The 19841-nt window shown below is 48.8% G+C and overlaps 1 protein-coding gene across 1 annotated transcript in view; it reads left to right on the forward strand.

The window, feature by feature from the left end:
* Positions 1 to 19841, forward strand: part of LOC123763349 (uncharacterized) — a gene marked incomplete in the record, with an annotated part of 345009 nt that overhangs the window by 307443 nt on the left and 17725 nt on the right. Inside the window, 1 exon segment of the mRNA XM_069303180.1 lies at positions 10031 to 10214. Coding sequence (XP_069159281.1) covers positions 10031 to 10214 — 184 coding nt within the window.

Raw genomic sequence — 19841 nt, forward strand, 5'->3', positions numbered from 1 at the left:
TGTCGCCCTGTTAGGCTGCTTGTCGCCCTGTTGGGCTGCTTGTCGCCCTGTTAGGCTGCTTGTCGCCCTGTTGGGCTGCTTGTCGCCCTGTTGGGCTGCTTGTCACCCGGTTGGGCTACTTGTCGCCCGGTTGGGCTGCTTGTTGCCCGGTTGGGCTGCTTGTCGCCCGGTTGGGTTCCTTTTTGGGCTCTTTGCTTCTTTGGCCGGTTTTCTTGTTCCTGCTTCCTCTTTTGGCTACTTTTCTCGTGCAGTAGTCCTGGCTGGCGCCTTCCCGCAGGGAGGGTGTGCGGTTCGACCAGCGTGTTATGCACATGCGCCGTGGAGTTTGTTTTGGTCTGGGCGGTGTTTCAGTGCTGGTGTTTTGTGCCCTTTTTGCTACAGTGCTTCGCCTCTCGTTCTTCTCCCTGGCTGCGGTATGTGCCCCTTCGCGCCGGGGGTGTCCTGGTTCCCAGTTGTGGGGAGGACACAGCGGTTTTCCCTGTGTCATGGGTGTGGACCGCCTCCTTCGCCTCTCCCTGCTCTCCTGCGGGTCCGGCAGGGTTCGGCTCTGGCATCTTCACCTGGCGGTGCTCCCAGGTTCTTCTGGGCACGGTTGAGTCGTGTCAAGTTCGTGCCACCATTCGCCAGGTGAGTTTCTGCGGTCTGGCGTCTTTTGGCTGGGCGCTGGGTGCGGTGTTGTTTATATACCTGTCTTTATTTAGGTATATTTTTGTACGACTGAGACCGTTCGCACACCAGTGACTGTCCCTTTATCAACCCTTCCTGTCCCCCTCCTGTGCATGTCCAACCCATGCTGGTGTCATTCAGGGGACCCTCCTTTTTTAATGTTGTGAGGTGTGGGGGTTGTAGGGTTGGTTCTGTACTCACCTGGTAAGGCTCCTGGCTGTGCTTGCAGGATTCGAGCTCTGGCTCTTGGGTCCCGCCTATCTGGTAGAACTTGCGGGATAGTACCAGTGGAGTGCAGTGGTGCTGTTGGCACTTTTGGGGAACACTGTATTACCATCAGTGGTCTGTGCTTGTTATACGACCTACTTGCGAGCATAAGCCTTCTTGCTGGTTCATCCGTGGACTTCCAGGGCGCACTAGCCTGTTTTCGTATGGCAGTTCCGGCCCGTCCTGGTTGTGGGGGTATGTGGGCCGGTGGACTGCTCCTAGCAGCTGCCTGGTGGGCCATCCTCTGGCCGGTCTAGCCTGGCCTTGGGCCGGGCATCAGGTGTAAAAGAGCTCCCAGTACCTCATCCAGCAGGTATCGAGCGGGGTTTCTCTGCCGTCGGTCGCCTGGTGCAGGTTTCTGGGCCTGCAGAGTTTTGTCGTGTCTCCGTTGGCCCTGTCTGGGGTCTGCCTGCTCCGTTCTCTGCCTGCTCCGTTCTCTGCCTTTGCAGAAGGGAGTTGCTATTTACATGTTGCATGTTGCAGTGGTGCCTGTTGCTGCTGCTGCACGTGTGCTTTGGTACCGTAGTTTCACGGTGGCGTGTCCTTGTTCCTGTGTCCGGTTGTGGAGTGGCACTTTGCTGCCGTTTTGTGCCTGGGGATTGCGTGGGGGTTTTTCTGTCCCTGCCTGATTGTCCACCCCTGGTTGTTCTCCTGGGGTTTTTGTGCTTCTGCTCTTTCTTCCTGCCTCCTCTGCAGCAGGGATGTTCTGCGTGTGTTCTTAGGCGTTGGTCAGCCTGTGTCCTGTGATGTGCTTCTTTGTCTCGGTCTATTGCAGTTGTTCGTGCCCCTTGGTTCGGGTACTGTTCTGGCGGCGCCCCTTCCGCCTTCTTTGGTTTCCTAGCTTGCTCTGCCAGTTTTTTTTTTTTTTTTTTGGGTCTTGCGATGTCTCGCGTCGGACTCGTCGTTTCTGAACTCCTGGCGGGCTTGCATACTTTGGGGAGTTTTTCTGTTCGGCAGACGTTCCATCTCCTTGTGCCATCTGGGTTTCGGTGGTCGCGCCCGAGATCTTCTCGCGGCTCTGCCTTTTTCCTGGGCTCGGAGGGGCCTTGTCGGGGCTGCTTATGTCTCTGCCTCGCGGTCTCGCCTCCGGTTGGTGGTCGGGTGGCTTCGTGGTAGGTGTCCCACCTGCGTGCTTCTCTTGGCGGCAGTATGGGGTATTTTGGCGGTCCTTCCTTTTCCTGTCCCTTCTTAGGTGGTTACTCTTGTTAGCTTGGTTTACTCTCGGCTTGGTTTTCTGGTGGGGGTTAGGGGCCGTCGTCTTGCCACATACTGTCGCCTTTTTTCGTGCGGCGCAGGCGGAGCCGCTTCAGCTTGCTTTCGGTCTTGGTGTTGCTTCTGCACCGTTAGTCAGCTGTCTTGTGCGTCGTTTCACCTCCGGCCTGTTCGTGTGCCGCTTGCACCATCCTGGTATCTGGTCAGCGTGCTCTGTCTTCTCCTCGGTTGGTAGTGCCCCTTCGGTTCCGGTGTGTTTTTTCGTCGGCTCTTTCCTTTGGGCCTTTGCCTCTGTGGGTCGAGTCGCTGAGTTTTCTTGCTCCTTCGGTTTTAGCGTTTTGGTTGTTTGGTGGTAGCAGTCTCCATTTTTTCTGGCGCGGGGTGGGGCTGCTGCATTCTGGAGGGGTCCAGGGTTTGTTGGTGCTTCGCTGGTCGGGCCGGGGGGGGGGGGTGTCGTTTTTGTGTTCAGTGGCGGCCCTCCGCTGTTGTTTGCGTGCCACGGCATTTGGGTCCAGAGCGCGTTTTGCGTTGATCCGGTTCTGTTCTTCCCGGTTCGCGGGTGATAGTGTCCCGGGTGGTCAGCCGTGTTCTTGCGGCTAAGCTGCCTGTGTTCTTCCCTCATGCCTGTGGCGTTCGTGGCTTCGCTGCTCTCGCTGCTGTCTGGGCGACGTGGCCTTGCGATCTTTCGGGCATGGATTTTTGGTGTTTGTGCAGGGGCCTTGCTGCTCGTGGTTCTCGTGTTGTTCCCGGGATTTTCGGGGCTGTGGCGCCTTGGGTTGGCGTTTGCTGCCAGGTTGTCTCGCCTCCTTGGGGGGTGCGTGGTGTCCGCCTCCCGGTTCTGTCCCTTTGACCTTCCTCTGTGGGTAGTTAGCTCCGGGGAGCCGACGGGTTCTCCCCCCAGAAATCCAGCGTTGAATGTAATGAAACGCCATTTTCTGGGTGAGACCCGGAGGCTCCCCGGCAACCCTCCCTCCCTTCGGTCGGTGTTTTTCGCGTGTTTTGACATCCAGCCTCAGAACTGATGGGTGGATAGCCGGCGTGGGAGGTCTGGGGCTCCCCCTTCCCCCTCCCGGGGGGGGGAGAGCTGCGCAGACAGCGGCGCGGTGACGTATGACGTCATACTAGTTTCCTTGTTTTCTGTTGAAGAGTTCTATCCACTAGTTCGGCTTTAGGTAGCAATTTTCACCAGAATAGGGGTTTGTTTTGGAATGCTTACCTTTCTGGATGCTTGACCCGGTCGATGGCAGACATAGAATGCTTCTAACCACACGGGGGTTTCTATAGGCCATTGCTCCCCTTGCCTCTCTGAGGGGGCCAGGTTCTGGCTCGTGGTCCCTGGTAGGCCCTAGAACTCCATACACATGACTGATGCCAAAGTCTGACATTAGCATATCAGCCGGTAAAGCTCCGGAGAGCCTCCTGGTCTCACCCAGAAAATGGCGTTTCATTACATTCAACGCTGGTTTTTTTCTAGGAATTCTTTAAAGTCAAGTCCTTTACTTCACTCCACACCTTGGCCCAGTTATTAGATGGTTTCCTTGATAGAATAGTTCTTCAAATTCTCAAGGGTTAGTTTCGCCCTATTATCAATGCCCGAGTTCCACATCTTTCTCGAGAGGCAAATCCACCAAAATTTTGCTGAGCATCTTTTTTTGGTGTACAATGTCTTCATGGCACAAATAACTCCCTGATCCATAGGCTGAATGAGAGAGGTTGTATTAGGAGGAGGTGCCATACACATTATATTGCCGTCATGTGAGGTTAACGTGTCAGTTCTGGGGTGGGAAGGCAACCAAGCAACAGCAGAGCCAAACTTTGCTTGGCCTCACTTTGAGTTTCTTAACTTGATGGTCATGAACTTCCTTACAGAGCATATCATGAAACCAAGAAAGAAAGAGTTATAATTCTTTGAGTTATAATATTTCACAGGCATTCTGTCCAAGCAATGTTGCAAGGCTCTTGGTTACTTGGATTTGCCAACAATTGCACGAATATAAATTATTTAACAAAATGTATGTTCTTAATTTATGTTTAAATGGTTCTACACTGCTTGTATCTGCACTCAGTTTTTCACCAACAATTTTCCTCTTCACAATATTGTGCCTCCCTTTGAACCTTGCAACTTACCCTTCACTTGCTTGGAAATCCTTTATTTCAAGGTTTGCTGCAAACCTGCTTGCAGCCTTTCTTATTACTGGGCCGTGAATTGTCACGCCAGCTGTGCGGTGCTGAACAAACCACTTATACACAGCATCATCCAACTGTACCTGCTTTGAAGGTTTCAAAGTTCTTCTACCACACCCTCTGTTAGTGCTTGCACCTTCACTCTCACTGATTGAAATGTATTTCAGGTATTGCTCTTTTTGTTTCCTTATATCAGAAGCAGTACTAGTGCCTATACAGAGCACCACTTGGTTTCCGAACTTTAGTTATCCGAAACTTCCAGTTTCCCGATTGAGGTTGGGGAGTCATGCTACCCGAACAAAGTTTGGGTAGGAAGGGGTCCGCCAAATGTCACGCCGGCTTGTGGTGGTGGGTGGGAGATGGTTCAGTTTGCCCACTGTGACTTCACAGATTCACAGGCCTATTATTCCTATTATTTGGAATTGTCATAAGGCTGGAATGTTCATTCTGTGCTTTTGTTTTACATATCTGCACAATCAAGAAACATCTGTGCACCATGTTGGCTCCAAATGCACGCACTGCGTCAATGATGGCTGACCGGTGGGTGGGTGGATGGATGGGGGCGCTTAGGTGGGAGGCAGTATGAGCGAAAGGGGAGAATCAGTGAGAGAGGGGGAGAATTAGTCAGAAAGGGAGGGCGGGGGAGGTAGGGAGAGATGCTAGGAGGGAGGCAGGAAGGGAGGGAAGTAGTGAGAATTAAGGAGGGAGGGAAAGGCAGGCAGGCTGGCTGGCTGGTTGGCTGGCTGGGCTGGGCTGGGCTGGGCTGGGCTGGGCTGGGCTGGGCTGAGCTGAGCTGAGCTGAGCTGGGCTGGGCTGAGCTGGGCTGGGCTGGGCTGGCTTGGCTAGCAATTCACCCACCCAGCCAGCCACCCACCCACCCAGCCAGCCAGCCAGCCAGCCAGCCACCCAGCCAGGTTTCATACACCTTCCCCAATAATTTATTTATATGTCTTTAACCCTCAAACCGCGCATATCATATATAAATGATATCAGTGACAAAACCGAAACCGCGCACATCATTTATATATGATTTCGTGTCTAGCAATATAATTTAAACTCCCCGCCTGGGATAGGGGCAGCTATAGTACAGCCACGACCGATAGTTGCCAGATGCCACCTAGAAAAAAAATCCAGGCCAACATTCTTGGGTGTTACAGCTCAGTATTGAGCAAGCCACCAAGGCTGGCGCACGCAGCACGAGCTCACAGCACCGCTGTTCAGCTTGTGACCACAGCATCGCCTACAAATACCATAATATATATGATACTGCTATTATTTAGCAGTGATAGTATTACTGAAGCCCCCTGACTGTGATAAAACTGACCAGAATTCTGATAATAGCAGGATTGTGGTGATATTTAGCGCTGTGCTCCATGGAGGGAGGCGTAAGGTTGTGGGAGGGAGGGTTGTGGCGTCGTCTTCTGACTGTGTGTGGCCACCATTTATTGACTGCACTCACCATACCAGCTGAGTGGTTCGATATGGTGAACACAAATGTAGATACTTATATATAATGTGTGTATATAGGGTATAAACAGCAAGAGGAGTAGGTTGGGAGCCGCCATTTTGGTGAGGGCGGTGGCGTCGTCTGCACGACTTATCATGTTGTTTACTGGTGACCACAATAGTCTTTGGGCACCATACCAGCTTATTTGTTCAGGTATGGTGAATAAAACAGGTAGATACTTATATATAATATGTGTATATAGCGTAATAACACCACAAACAGTATTGTTGAAGGACAAATATTAGTGCGTCTGGCCTTGAGGGCGGCCGCCGATCAGCGGACTGTGTGAGTAGCTACGTCTTTGTGACCTTTACTCACCATACAAGCTTAGATGTACAGTTATGGTGAACAAAACATGTAAATACGTATATATAACGTCTGTGTATAGTGAATAAATACAGAAAGAGTATTGTAGGAGGTGAATGAGGGTGAGTGAGGTGGTGTTGAGGGAGGGAGTGGCAGTGAGTGGCTCGCTGGTGTTTGGCGGTCACTCCTCGTCACACAAGGTACAGAGCAGAGGACAGACATCAGGAGCCAGAGCCACAATGACCAATGCCATTCACATCAGCCAAAGAACTGAAGGTGTGGGTGGGTCTGGGGCTCCCACTTCCCTTCCCCTTATGGGGAGGAGGGAGCTGCGCAGACAGTGGCGTGGCAAGTGGTGACGTCATGCTCATTTTCTTTTTTTCTTTGGGGAGTTCTGTCCACTCATTTCACTTTTAGTTGTAGTTTCAACCAGAATAGGGGGTTTGTTTTGGGTGGCTGACCCGGTCAATGGCAGACATAGAATGCTCCAAATCACATGTGCAATTCTATAGGCCATTGCTCTTCATACCTCTCTGAGGGGTGCCAGGTTATGGCTCATGGTCCCAGGTAGGCTTATGAACTCCATTCACACTGATACCAAAGTCTAATAATATTTATATCAGCCTGGATAGCTCCGGGGAGCCGAAGGGCCTCCTCCAGAAAATTTCTTAGTCCATCTCACAGATTTTCTTATGCACTCGACAGCACCAATCATATTGTCACATTTAGCTACTAAGCTCATATTTATATTGTAGTCTATGACAATTAGGTTTATACATTTTCACATGTGTTGCAAAGTTCACTTTGTCACTATCCACCAATACACCTTTGTGTATTGTCCACCAATACACCTTTGTGAATAGTTGTCAATATATTCACCTCGCATCTGTCCTTCCAGTGCACAGATTACATTTTATCACACTTTCTTAGCTGGCATTTCTCTCCTGTGCGGCTTGACAGTATCACAGATGCCAGTATCATATTCAAGGAGAAACCTGGTCAGCAAGAGGCTGGTATAGTAATTGTTAAGTACAGGATATGCCCCTTGTTCAGCAATGTTTCCATGAGTGTTTTCATGACACACTCAAAGGACCCTTGTGGATCTTGAGCTGGTATGTCAACGTCTGTACCAGAATATAATATTGTATCCATGACCATTCAAATTTCAGTCACATGACATGAAAAACTTTTGTCCAAACCTGTGTTGCTTTGATGGGATGTACTGTTTGAATGCTAATTGTCCCTTGAAGAGAACTGACAATTCACCAATCACAACATTCTGTCCAGGTACAAGATAGTCACAGAACTTTCTCTCACTTCATTAATATTTTTCGCACCTTCCACAGTCTATCGTGTCTGTTATCATTGTTCTCGACGTGTAGGCATCTGAGAAGCGTCAGACCCTATCACGTGACGTGGTATATTCTGAACAAGGGGGGATGGAACAAGGGTGTCTTTGTTCCAATAATCCTGGATTACTTGTTTTTCTGTATGTTTCATCATGCACAATGCTAAAATTACATTCTTCAATAGTCGTGTCTTTCGAATGTATCATTCGGAAGGTAGGTAAAGTTCCTGATGTAATGAGTTGTACTGCATATAAGTTTGTCTCTGCAACAAGATGCTGCATGAATAGCTCATTGAATTATATTCAATGCCCGAATTATTATAATTATAAAATTCTAAGTATAATTTTAATTATAGTACAGTGGCACCTCGACTTACGATTGCCCTGACTTACGATAATTTCGAGTTACGATGTAAATTTCATCGAAAAGTGCGACTCGACATACGATGGTGTCGTCGACTAATGATATTTGTTGGTACACGTTTGGGTCGACCAAGTGCCTGGTTCCCGGTCACGCGGCGGACCTGCCTCAGTTTACTACAGCTGCCCGCATAGTGACGATCACGCCTATAAGAAATTCCATTTTTGTGGTGATTTTTTGCATTTTGAACATTAAAGTAATTATTTTATATCACGCCATGAGTCCCAGGAAAGTCAGTGGTAAGGCTCAACATACGAAAACCCATATAAGGATGACCATAGAGCAGAAACAAGAGATCATTCGTAAATATGAAGATGGTGTGATGAAGATGATACTAGCTAGGCAGTACAATAAATCTCAGTCAAGGATATCCACCATACTGGCTAAGAAAAAGGACATTATGAGTGCTAAAGTGGCAAAAGGCGTATCAATAATCACGAAACATAGAACACAAACACTTGAGGATGTTGACCAATTATTATTAATTTGGATACACAGCAAAGAGTTAGCAGGTGATACAGTTTCAGAGGCCATCATTTGTGAAAAGGCAAGAAAATTGCATGAAGACCTTTTAAAGAAAACCCCTGGAAGAAGTGATGCAAATGCAAAAGAGTTTAAGGCGAGCAGGGGAATGGTTTGAGAAATTTAGAAAAAGAAGTGGCATTCATAGTGTTCCAAGTGTTGTGTGTTGCGAGCTGGTGGAGGAACACAGCGAAGAACTTCACAAGGAGCAGCAACAAGAGACAGCTGAAGAAATTTCTTCAGGGGAGGAGGAGACAGCACAGAATGTCCCTTCCTCATTAATTAAGAAAATGTGTGCAGCATGGGAAGATTTGCAAACTTTTGCTGAAATGACTCACTCAAATCACGGTGCAGTAGGCCGTTGCCTTAACCTTTTTAATGACACTGTGATGCATCACTACAGACAAAAATTAAAACATGGAAAAACAAAAATCTCTGGAAAGATTTTTAGTGACACAAACAAGCAGTGAACCACAACCAGGTCCTAGTGGTATGCAGGCAAAATGTAAGAGAGAGTGTACCCCAGAAAAGTCATCACTGCCTGATGTGATAATGGAAGGGGACTCCCCTTCCAAACAGTAACACCTCTCCTCCTTCCTCCTCATCACCATCTTCCATATGCCATTAAGAGACCTCCATAAAGGTAAGATAAATTTATGTCCTGTATTGTAGTTAGAAAAAAACATTGTATTCAGTATAAAATATATTTGTAAGTTAATATTTTGGAGGGTGGGGAACGAATTAATTCAATTCCCCTTATTTCTTGTGGGAAAAATCGCTTCGACTTACGATATTTCGACTTACAATCCATCTCTGGGAACGGATTACCATTGTAAGTCGAGGCCCCATTGTATATAATTATTTATAATTAAATTATAATAATAATAAGTATTAATTAAATTAATTAATTAAATAATTAATTAAATTATAATTATATAGTATATAGGCAGTATAATTCAATTATACTGCTCGAAACGCTTTGCATAATAGTGGCTTTAGGTATTGTATGTACTAGCTCTATCTATAAACTCATCAATATTTGTATCACATCTTGTATGTATGTACTTTACCTGAATAAACATTTGAATTTGAATTAGGCCATAAAATAAACTATTTCAGGCATATTATCACCAGTGTGGGGGAATGTGGGTATCACACCAACATTGGTATTATCAAATGTTGGTATAAGTGGGACAAAATTGTCATAATCCTCCCACATGAGTATACCCGTGCTTGTTGTCTTAGTGCCAACACCACAGCCTACACCAGCATGAGCGCCACCAGCACGGGCACCAACAACACGGCTTTATCATCCTGTGCTAGAGCTGCGTGTGGTAGGAGATGGGGCTCTTTTGCATAGTATAGGCCTACCATGTACTTCTGAGTGTGAGGGCACACTGTTGTCGTTGTCCTTGGGCCTTGCAAGACGCTGGAGCTTGCTCGCCATGTGACTGAGGCAGCAAATCCTCATATCGGCCACCTCTATAGCCGCTTGCACTCGGTTCTGCAGCACTGCTTTTATCTGAGCCTATGGCACTGGACCCTGAAAACAACTCGTCACCTATATTGTATGAAATTTTTTAATATTTTATTTCAGAATGAAGAGTGTGCTCATATGGGTAGCCACAAATCAGCGGTCAGCAGCAACAGCAGCACACTTATTAATAACAGCAGCAGCAGCAATACATCCAATGGCATGATCTCGTGCATTGTTGGAGATGCTCGATCACTCACCCAAGCAGAGCTATCATCCCTCAGGCACATTCTGCCCCACACCTCTAGTAAGTATATTTTTTTATAGCCTAAGTTTAGAACTGCCTATATATACACACATGATAATACCTGTATATATTTGTAAGTAGGGAGAATTAACTCTTGTGGATGATCTCTTTTTAACCACTGCACTGCGCCAAACGACAAATACCTATCGCCGATTACTGCGTCAACCAACAGAAGTATTTTTTATTTTTTCGTACACGGTCGAAATGCACTTGCAGTAGGTTGGGTACAAAATGGACTCTTGGGACCTCCAGTGAGAGGCAGCCATCTTGGGAAAAAAATTCCCAGAATGTCCTGGGGCTGCTGACTGGGATAGTACTGAGAGAGCAACCATGGGTGGCGCACACGCCTCTGGCTCCCAGACACCTGTCCGAAGCGGTGTTGAAAGATCGCTCTCTGTTGGTGAAATTCAGACCTTATTGACTGAAGAGCATACAGGTCATGATATTGATGAAGCGAGGCGCAATAAGGACCTAACACAAAGGTCGGATGCAAGTGATACAGCACCTATTAGGACGCTACAATGAGCGTATCCAGTTGTAGCTCTGAGCGTCATCCCTGCCCACATATGCCATCTCCAATTTATATAGATGATAAATAGATGAATAATTTTCTGGGTTCAGAGATAATGCATCTGATACAAATAACACAGATGAACAGTGTTAGCAGCTTCCATGGTAGTGTTTTCCATTGATATTTTCAAGAATAGCTGAATCTCTTCTAGAATACCTGAATCTCTTCCAGATTGACTGACACTCTTCGAGAATGACTGAATCTCTTTCAGTGTGGGACCTTACAAAGCGATCTTTTCAAGACTACCTTACAAATTTATATTTTCCTGTAATCTTTTCAAGACTACTTTATGCTTTACAAGCTTGGCTACATACCACCTACAAGTACTAAAGCCAAGGGTGTATGTGAGTGCGTTATTTGCAAGCACACAGAACGAAGAAACAGGAAGCGAAAATCTATCTGTACCTGGTGCAACGAGAGTGAAGTCGCGCTGTGTACCACGGACTACTTCGTTGATGTTACTCACTTCCGAAGTACTGAGTAATTACCTAAGTGTAATTACCTAAGTGTAGTTACAGGATGAGAGCTACGCTCGTGTTGTCCCGTCTCCGCAGCGCTCTGTCATATAATGCTTTAAAATTACTGACGGTTTTGGCCTCTACCACCTTCTCACTTAACTTGTTCCAACCGTCTACCACTCTGTTTACAAAAGTGAATTTTCGTGTATTTCTCCGGCAGCTTTGTTTCATTAGTTTAAATCTATGACCTCTTGTTCTTGAAGTTCCGGGTCTCAGGAATTCTTCCCTATCAATTTTATCGATTCCTGTTACTATTTTGAACGAAGTGATCATATCGCCTCTTTTTCTTCTATCTTCTACTTTTTGCATATTTAACCCTCAAACCGCTAGGGGCGCAAATGGAATTCACACCCACATGCGCAAAAAAAAAAAAATTCCAAAAAATTCTTTCGTCTTATAGAAGTGTTCATTTTTGTTCCCTGATCACGGAAAAAATAACAAAAAAATCGTAGGTGGCATATTTTAGCCGCAATAGGGTAGAGAAGTGTGGCAAAAAAGGGGCGTTGGCAGAGCCTTCGCCAGACGAGGTCTACTCCGCCCGAGCTGTCAGGCGGCAGTTGTCACAAATATATTATTACCTAATTATTTCAATGTCTCTGATTGATTTTTTCTTAGTTTTTTTGCAGTAATATTATTCCATACAGTGAATTGTGGTATATTTATATTATAAAATGTGTGAACCATCGCTGTACTCAAAATTATGGTGTGCATATTAGTGATTCAATTATTATGTTCATAAAACAATAAACAAATAGTTTTGCTGTTGTTACACTATATACACAGGTTATATATAAGTATTTGCATGTTTTGTACACCATAACGAACTACTAAGTTGGTCTTGTGAGTCAAAAAGCAACGAGGAGTGAAACACCAAACACCAGCGAGCCACTCACTGCCACTCCCTCCCTCAACACCGCCTCACTCACCCTCATTCACCTCTCACAATACTCTTCTGTATTTATTCACTATACACAGACGTTATATATACGTATTTACATGTTTTGTTCACCATAACTGTACATCTAAGCTTGTATGGTGAGTGAAGGCCATAAGACAGTCATACTCACACAGTCAGCTGATCGGCGGCCGCCCTTAAGGCCAGACGCACTAATATTTGTCATCCAACAATATTGTTTGTGGTGTTATTACGCTATATACACACATTATATATAAGTATCTACCTTTTTTATTCACTATACCTGAACAAATAAGCTGGTATGGTGCCCAAAGACAATAGTGGCCATCAGTAAACACCATGCCAAGTCGTGCAGACGACGCTCCTCCCTCACCAAAATGGCGGCTCCCAACCTACTCCTCTCGCTGTTATCTCACACTATACACACATTATATATAAGTATCTACATTTGTGTTCACCATGGCGAACCACTAAGCTGGTATGGTGAGTGCAGTCAATAAATGGAGGCCACACACAGTCAGAAGACGACGCCACAACCCTCCCTCCCACAGCCTTACTCCTCCCTCCATGGAGCACAGCGCTAAATATCACCACAATCCTGCTATTATCAGAATCCTGGTCAGTTTTATCACAGTCAGGGGGCTTCAGTAATACTATCACTGCTAAATAATAGCAGTATCATTTATATTATGGTATTTGTAGGCGATGCTGTGGTCACAAGCTGAACAGCGGTGCTGTGAGCTCGTGCTGCGTGCGCCAGCCTTGGTGGCTTGCTCAATACTGACACTGTAACACCCAAGAATGTTGGCCTGGATTTTTTTTCTAGGTGGCATCTGGCAACTATCGGTCATGGCTGTACTATAGCTGCCCCTATCCCAGGCGGGGCATTTAAATTATAGCGCTAGACACGAAATCATGTATAAATGATGTGCGCGGTTTCAGTTTTGTCACTGATATCATTTATATATGATATGCGCGGTTTGAGGGTTAATGCCTCTAACCTCTCCTCGTAGCTCTTGTCCTTCAGTTCTGGGAGCCACTTAGTGGCATGTCGTTGCACCTTTTCCAGTTTGTTGATGTGCTTCTTAAGAAATGGGCACCATACAACCGTTGCATATTCCATCTTGGGTCTAATAAAAGTTGTGAACAATTTCTTTAGTATTTCTCCATCCATGTATTTAAAAGCAATTCTGAGGTTAGAAAGTGTAGCTTAAGCTCCTCCCACAATGTTCTTAATGTGGTCCTCAGGTGATAGTTTTCTATCTAGAACCACCCCTAGATCTCTTTCTTTGTCAGAATTCTTTAAAGATTTCTCACATAACTTATAGGTTGTGTGGGGTCTATGTTCTCCAATTCCACATTCCATAACATGGTATTTATTCACATTAAATTCCATTTGCCAAGTGTTGCTCCATATACTTATTTTGTCTAGGTCTTCTTGAAGGGCATGACAATCATCTAGGTTTCTTATTATCCCTATTTTGCATCATCAGCAAACATGTTCATGTAATTCTGTATTCCCACTGGTAGATCGTTTATGTAGACAGTGAACATTACCGATGCAAGAACTGAACCCTGTGGTACTCCACTCGTGACATTCCTCCAGTCCGATACCTTGCCTCTGATTACCGCCCTCATTTTTCTGTCAGTTAGGAAATTTTTCATCCATGTTATTAGCTGACCTGTCACTCCTCCAATATGTTCCAGTTTCCAGAACAACCTCTTATGGGTAACTGTTGAAAGCCTTTTTTAGGTCCAGATAGATGCAGTCAACCCAACCATCTCTTTCCTGTAAAATCTCTGTGGCTCGATCATAATAACTGAGTAAGTTCGTTACACAGGACCTTCCAGATCGAAAACCATACTGTCTGTCTGATATTATATCGTTTTCCTCCAGGTGTTCTACCCATTTAGATTTAATTATTTTTTCCAATACAGTGGCACCTCGACTTATGATTGCCCCTACTTACGATAATTTCGAATTACGATGTAAATTTCATCGAAAAATGCGACTCGACGTCCGATGGTGTTGTCGACTTACGATATTTGTTGGTACACTTTCGGGTCGACCGAGCACGTGGTTCCCAGTCACGCGGCCGACCTGCCTCAGTTTACTACAGCTGCCCGCTTAGTGACGATCGTGCCTATAAGAAATTCTGCTTTTGTGGTGATTTTTCTGGGGGGAGCCCCTACTGCTCCCCGGAGCTATCCATGGCTGATATGGATACCCTAACTATTTTGCATCAGTCGATGTGGGTGGAGTTCTAGGCCTACCGGGGACCTCGAGCCAGAACCTGGCCCCCCTCAGAGAGGCACGGGGAGCTATGGCCCATAGAAATGCACATGTGATTTGGAGCATTCTATATCTGCCATCGACCGGGACAGGCACCCAGAAAGGTAAGCGCCACAAAACAAACCCCTATTCTGATTAACAACAAATATCGACAAACGAGTGGACAGAACTCCCCCAGGAAAACGAACTAACAAGCATGACGTCAAACGAGCCACGCCGCATGTCTGCGCAGCTCCCCATCCCCGGGAGGGGGAAGGGGGAGCCCCAGACCCCCGCGCCGGCGATCCCCGCCCTAGTTCCTCGGCTGATGGGATAATGCACGGTCGTGTGGCTCCAGCTCCAGTCTTGTCTCAGTGCTGTGACTTGTTTGCAGTGCTGCTCTTACGGTGGTCGTGTGAGCTGGGAGTAGTATTCTCAGGTACTCGGGCTGCATGTGCTTAGGGTCACCTTCCCTGAGTGCCTTGTAAGTATCGCCCTTGGGGCTTGGGGTTGCCTTCCACAAGTCACCTTGGGTCTGCCTCTGTTGGCTTTTTGCTGCTTGGCGTTTGGCCGCCCCGAGGGTTTGGGGGTTTTACTCCCTTGTTTACCTTGGGGTAAGTGGTAGTTATAGCACTGGTGGGGCGCAGGGTACTGCGTAGCTAGTTTTCACCTATGACAGCGGCCGGCTCTGTTCCCTCTGGGTACGTTGTCCACTTGTGTGGTTTTTTCTTTTATATTTGTTTTTGCCTGGTAGGGGGGTCTGCCTTGTGTTCCCCCCCCCCCTTATATTAGGTTCGTTTGTGTGGTGGCACCCCCTGCTTTGCCCTCGCGAGTGGACACGTCCCATGGGTTCAGCTTTAGCAGTTTGCTTGGTAGTTTGGGGCGCCGGTTAGCAGTGCTCTGCCTGGGATAGCCCTTAGCAGACCCAGTCTAGGGGCCCTGGGAAACCCCCCGGGGGCTCTCGGGTCCGGTAGTGGAGACCCTTGCGTCCCCTCTCGCTTTGTGCGAGTTGAGGGTTGCTCTGTCCCTTTGTCTCAGGGTGACTCTCCTTGTTTTTGCCTCCGTCATGCTGCCTGTTGGGTCGGTGACACATTCGACCCTTGAGTCCTGCGAGCTTTGTTGCTTGTTCGTGACTCCATTCACCCAGTCTGCTGATGAATTCCCGTGGGTGCAGGCAGCTCGCGCGTTGCAGGGTAGCATGTGCAACGCGCTCTGGTTTGTCGCTTCCCCGGATGCTCCGATGCTGCCCCGCTTGTGTAGGGACCCAGACTTGGGGGGTTTTGGTCGCTTCGGCCTTGGTTCCTTCCACGCCCTTGTTTTTCCACCTCCTGCTTCCGGCCCCTACGCATCTGCTGGCTTCGGGGTCGGGGCGGGTTTAGAGGTTCTGAGACTTGGGCAGTTTCGGGGGTTGCCCCGTCCGGGATAGCTGCAGAGGCATTCAAGTCTGTTCCTCCGGCCGATGCTCTGGAGTCTGACCAGTGGGCCCCTTCTCTTTCAGCTCTCTCGGCTGCCTTGGCTTTTTCTTGTGAGGCCGGGGCTTTGGAGGTCGACTCAGCCCTGGGGCCTGGTACAGAGGCTCCTGGGGTTGGGGAGGAGCGGCGTTGGGCTCCATTGCGCCCTGCCTGGATTTCCGTCCTTCTGAGCGGGGTTTACTGTTGCGAGGAGTGGGGTTTTCTTTCCCCCCTCTGCGTACGATTTGGGCTTGGGTTCTGCTCCTCCCCGGGTTCGGTTCTGTGTCCCTGTGGTTTCTTCAGTTCCGTCTTCAGGAGGTTTTCGGCTAACCGCATCTCTTCGCCTGCGGTGCGGTTGGCCTTTGCGGCTTACCTCCTGCGTGTCCCGGAGTTTGCCTCCATACTGGTTCCTTCTGTTCTGGACAAGTTGGGGTCCTTGTAGCCGTTTGGGCTCCTCGTGGGGCCTTGTAGCCTGGTGGATAGAGCGCAGGACTTGTAATTCTGTGGCGCGGGTTCGATTCCCGCACGAGGCAGAAACAAATGGGCAAAGTTTCTTTCACCCTGAATGCCCCTGTTACCTAGCAGTAAATAGGTACCTGGGAGTTTAGTCAGCTGTCACGGGCTGCTTCCTGGGGGTGGAGGCCTGGTCGAGGACCGGGCCGCGGGGACAATAAAGCCCCGAAATCATCTCAAGATAACCTCCTTGTAGCAGTTTGAGCTCCTTGTCGCCGTTTGGGCTCCTTGTCGCCGTTTGGTTAGGTTTCATGGTGGGGCGTCACGCTTACTGTTTTCGATGCCTACCTTGTGGCTTGAATCTGGCACCTTGCGTTTTCACGCGTCTGACCTGGGTTGTGGTGACCCCGTCTGCGTCTTCTAGGGATTCGGGTTTTGGCCTACCTCGACGACTGGCTGGTGTGGGCTCTCAGTCGGTCAGCTTGTCTGCTCGCCAGGGATATGGTTCTTTCCCAGATCGCCAGGTTCGGGATCCTGGTGAACTGGAAGAAGTCCCATCTGGTTCTGTCCCAGGTTCGGACCTGGCTGGGTCTTGTTTGAGATTCTCGGACCGCTTCCCTGTCTCTCCCTCCAGAAGCATTGTTGCGGCTGCGGGACAGCCGTCGGCTGTTTCTGAGGGGGTCCCGGGTCACTCAGCGGTTGCGTGAGCGGTTGTGCGTGAGCGGTTGTGCGGGAGTCTGAACTTCGCCGTGCTCGTCTACCCGTCTTGTCGGGTTTGGCTTCGGCATCTGATTTGGTTCCTTAGGGGATGTCCCTTCCGCCTCGCTAGCAATTGTTGGGTTTGTCCTCCGAGGGCCTTGTGTCGGTTGCTGGGTCACCAGCTTCCTCTTCAGGGTTTTCGGGGTTCGGTGACTTTGCGCCTTCCCGAGCCATCGCTCGATGTGTTCACGGATGCGTCGTCTCTCGGCTGGAGCTTTGTGACCAGTGCTCACCAGGCAGGCCAGGAATGGTGGGGTCCGTCCTTCCGTCGGGCTCACAGCACGGTTCGGGAGTTCGCGGCAGTCTGGCTCGCGCTTCGGAGGGTTCGGATCGCTCAGGGATCGACCATTCGCCTCCATTCAGACAGTTCTCCTGTGGTTCATTGCCTGAACCATGGGGGTTCTCTTCGGTCCTTGGCTCTTTGAGGTTGGTCTCTTCGAGTGGCTCGTCTGCTGGATTCTCGGGGTTTGGCTCTCCGTGCGGTTCATGTCCGGGGAGTGTCTAACGTTCTGGCGGATGGTCTGTCACGCTTCCATCCCCTGTCCACGGAGTGGACGGTCGACAACGACTCGTTTCGTTGGATCTGCCAGACGTACAGTCTTCCAGATGTGGACTTCTTCGCGTCGACGTGGTCTCGGCGTCTCCCAATCTATGTGACGCCCTTCCCCGACTGCGAGGTGTTCGTGGTGGATGCCTTTCGGCAGTACTGGTCGAGGTGGGGTTACCTGTACCTCTTTCCCCCGGTCCAGCTGTTGCTTCGGGTTCTGGTTCTGGTTCGGTTGGAGACATTCCCAAGGAGAGTAGTCCTTGTGGCCTCTTGGTGGCCGGCCCAGCCTTGGTTTCCGATGCTCTTGGCTCGGTGCCCGAACCCGGGATGTTTCCCGCAGCTCCGCCTCTTTCAGGAGGTCGGCTGTTACGGCCCTATTGGGTCGCAACTGGGTTCTTTCTCTGATCTTATTAGAGTTTGGGTATCCGGCCCCAAGCTAGTAGTGGCTTTCAAGGGGTGTGTTCCGTAACGCAAGTAAATTAAAGAGGAAGGGATACAAATTCTCTAAATTAAATATATAATTACCATCACCAATAAATAAATATATAAATTATCACACGGGGGGTATAAACACTATAATGTACAATATGGTCTTCCTCTGAAGACGCGGAGTGTTCCACGGTGCTCAACGATGCTTAGCCCTTGGTCCTCTTCTTGTGGCCTCACGATGAATCCGTAGATTCTCTAGACGAGTCTACCCGGCCACAGGCCAGCCAAATCATAGTCCCACTGGGTGCACCGTCGTGGAGGCCTTCAGCCACAAATCCAGCCTGTAGCTGGCAGGTTCCAGTCAGCTACGCTGCGTAGGCCACTCCACGTCCGATACTAGGGTTGCGAGCCCTAGGCAGGAGCCTCATGTGATTCCACAGATCACTCTCCTCACCAAAACACCCCAGTGGCTAGTCTTCTCCGCCAGTCAGCCCCGGGTACGACAATCCCTGGTTCTGCCACCTCACAGGCAGGCTAACACAACAGTGTTCATCCGGGGGGTGACTCACAGCTTCTATAGCAAACTCGTAGCGATACTACGGCTGCTTTGGGTAGACTGATCCAACGTCCAATACAGCAGTCCCAGGTCGACTCTGTAATCAGACACGTCATCAGTACTAGTTACACTCTAGGGCACCTCACTTACCGGCTTAGACACAAACGCCCACCTATCCACTCCATAGATGGCGTTGCTGTCTAAGCGTCACCTCACCAGAGGTCAGCAGCGGCTATGTCACGAGCTGATCAGGACGGGAAACCAGCCCCTGTGGCCGGTATATCCTGTCCTCACTAGATGGCGCTGTCCATTTGGAGGGGGTTTCGGGAGCTGACCCACAGATAGCGTGGTCGTCACAGCTCCGTGCTCGGACGCTGGGCTCGGGTCCGTAACACCTCCCTACCAAAAAGAATTTGGTTTGGGGTTCTATAAAGAAAAACACAAACCAAATTAGTACGTGGATACAACTCCAAATGGACTCACGTACACTATAAACTGGAGTGGCGAGGCTGTCTTGTCCACAGAACTGTCCTAAGGAGAAACCCTGGCACAAAAGAAACTTGAAGATGGAAGGCGATGACCTGCCTGATGTGATCGTCCACACCTCCACTGAGATGTCAAGCAGGAGCATAATTGTCTTACGTGTCTCGAGTAAGGATTGGTATAGACTCAATCTGGGGTGAATCGACACTTCCCTGTGTCGTGGCACCGATGATGGCTGGTCACAGACGGCATTCTGGTACCGTTCCGGCAGTCCTTCAGGGAGACGGGAACCTGGAATACAGGGGTCTGATAATTTAGAGTGACAGCGACAGTGGGTAAGTCAGTACTTACAGCATACGCCTCTACTAGGCTCACACCTAGTTCCAACAGGGCTGCTCGTACATCGAGGATGGCATTCGCTCTGCCACCGTCAGGTCGACCAACGTTCCGTATAACGCTGCATCCCAGCTCAGCAATCACACGGGGGGTGTCAACCTGTCTGAAACAGTCACTCATAATATCTCATCTCGTACCTCCTGTATCTACCATCACCTTCCAGGTCCCTCCTTTAACTGCAACTCTCGCAGTGCAAATCTCCAATCCCTGGGATCTCTTCGCGATGTTCAAGGGAGCCATCATCTGTCGGGTCGTCCACTGGTCCTTACTGAGAAC

Source organism: Procambarus clarkii, chromosome 49, assembly GCF_040958095.1.
Source record: "Procambarus clarkii isolate CNS0578487 chromosome 49, FALCON_Pclarkii_2.0, whole genome shotgun sequence".
NCBI classification, from domain to species: Eukaryota; Metazoa; Arthropoda; class Malacostraca; order Decapoda; family Cambaridae; genus Procambarus; species Procambarus clarkii.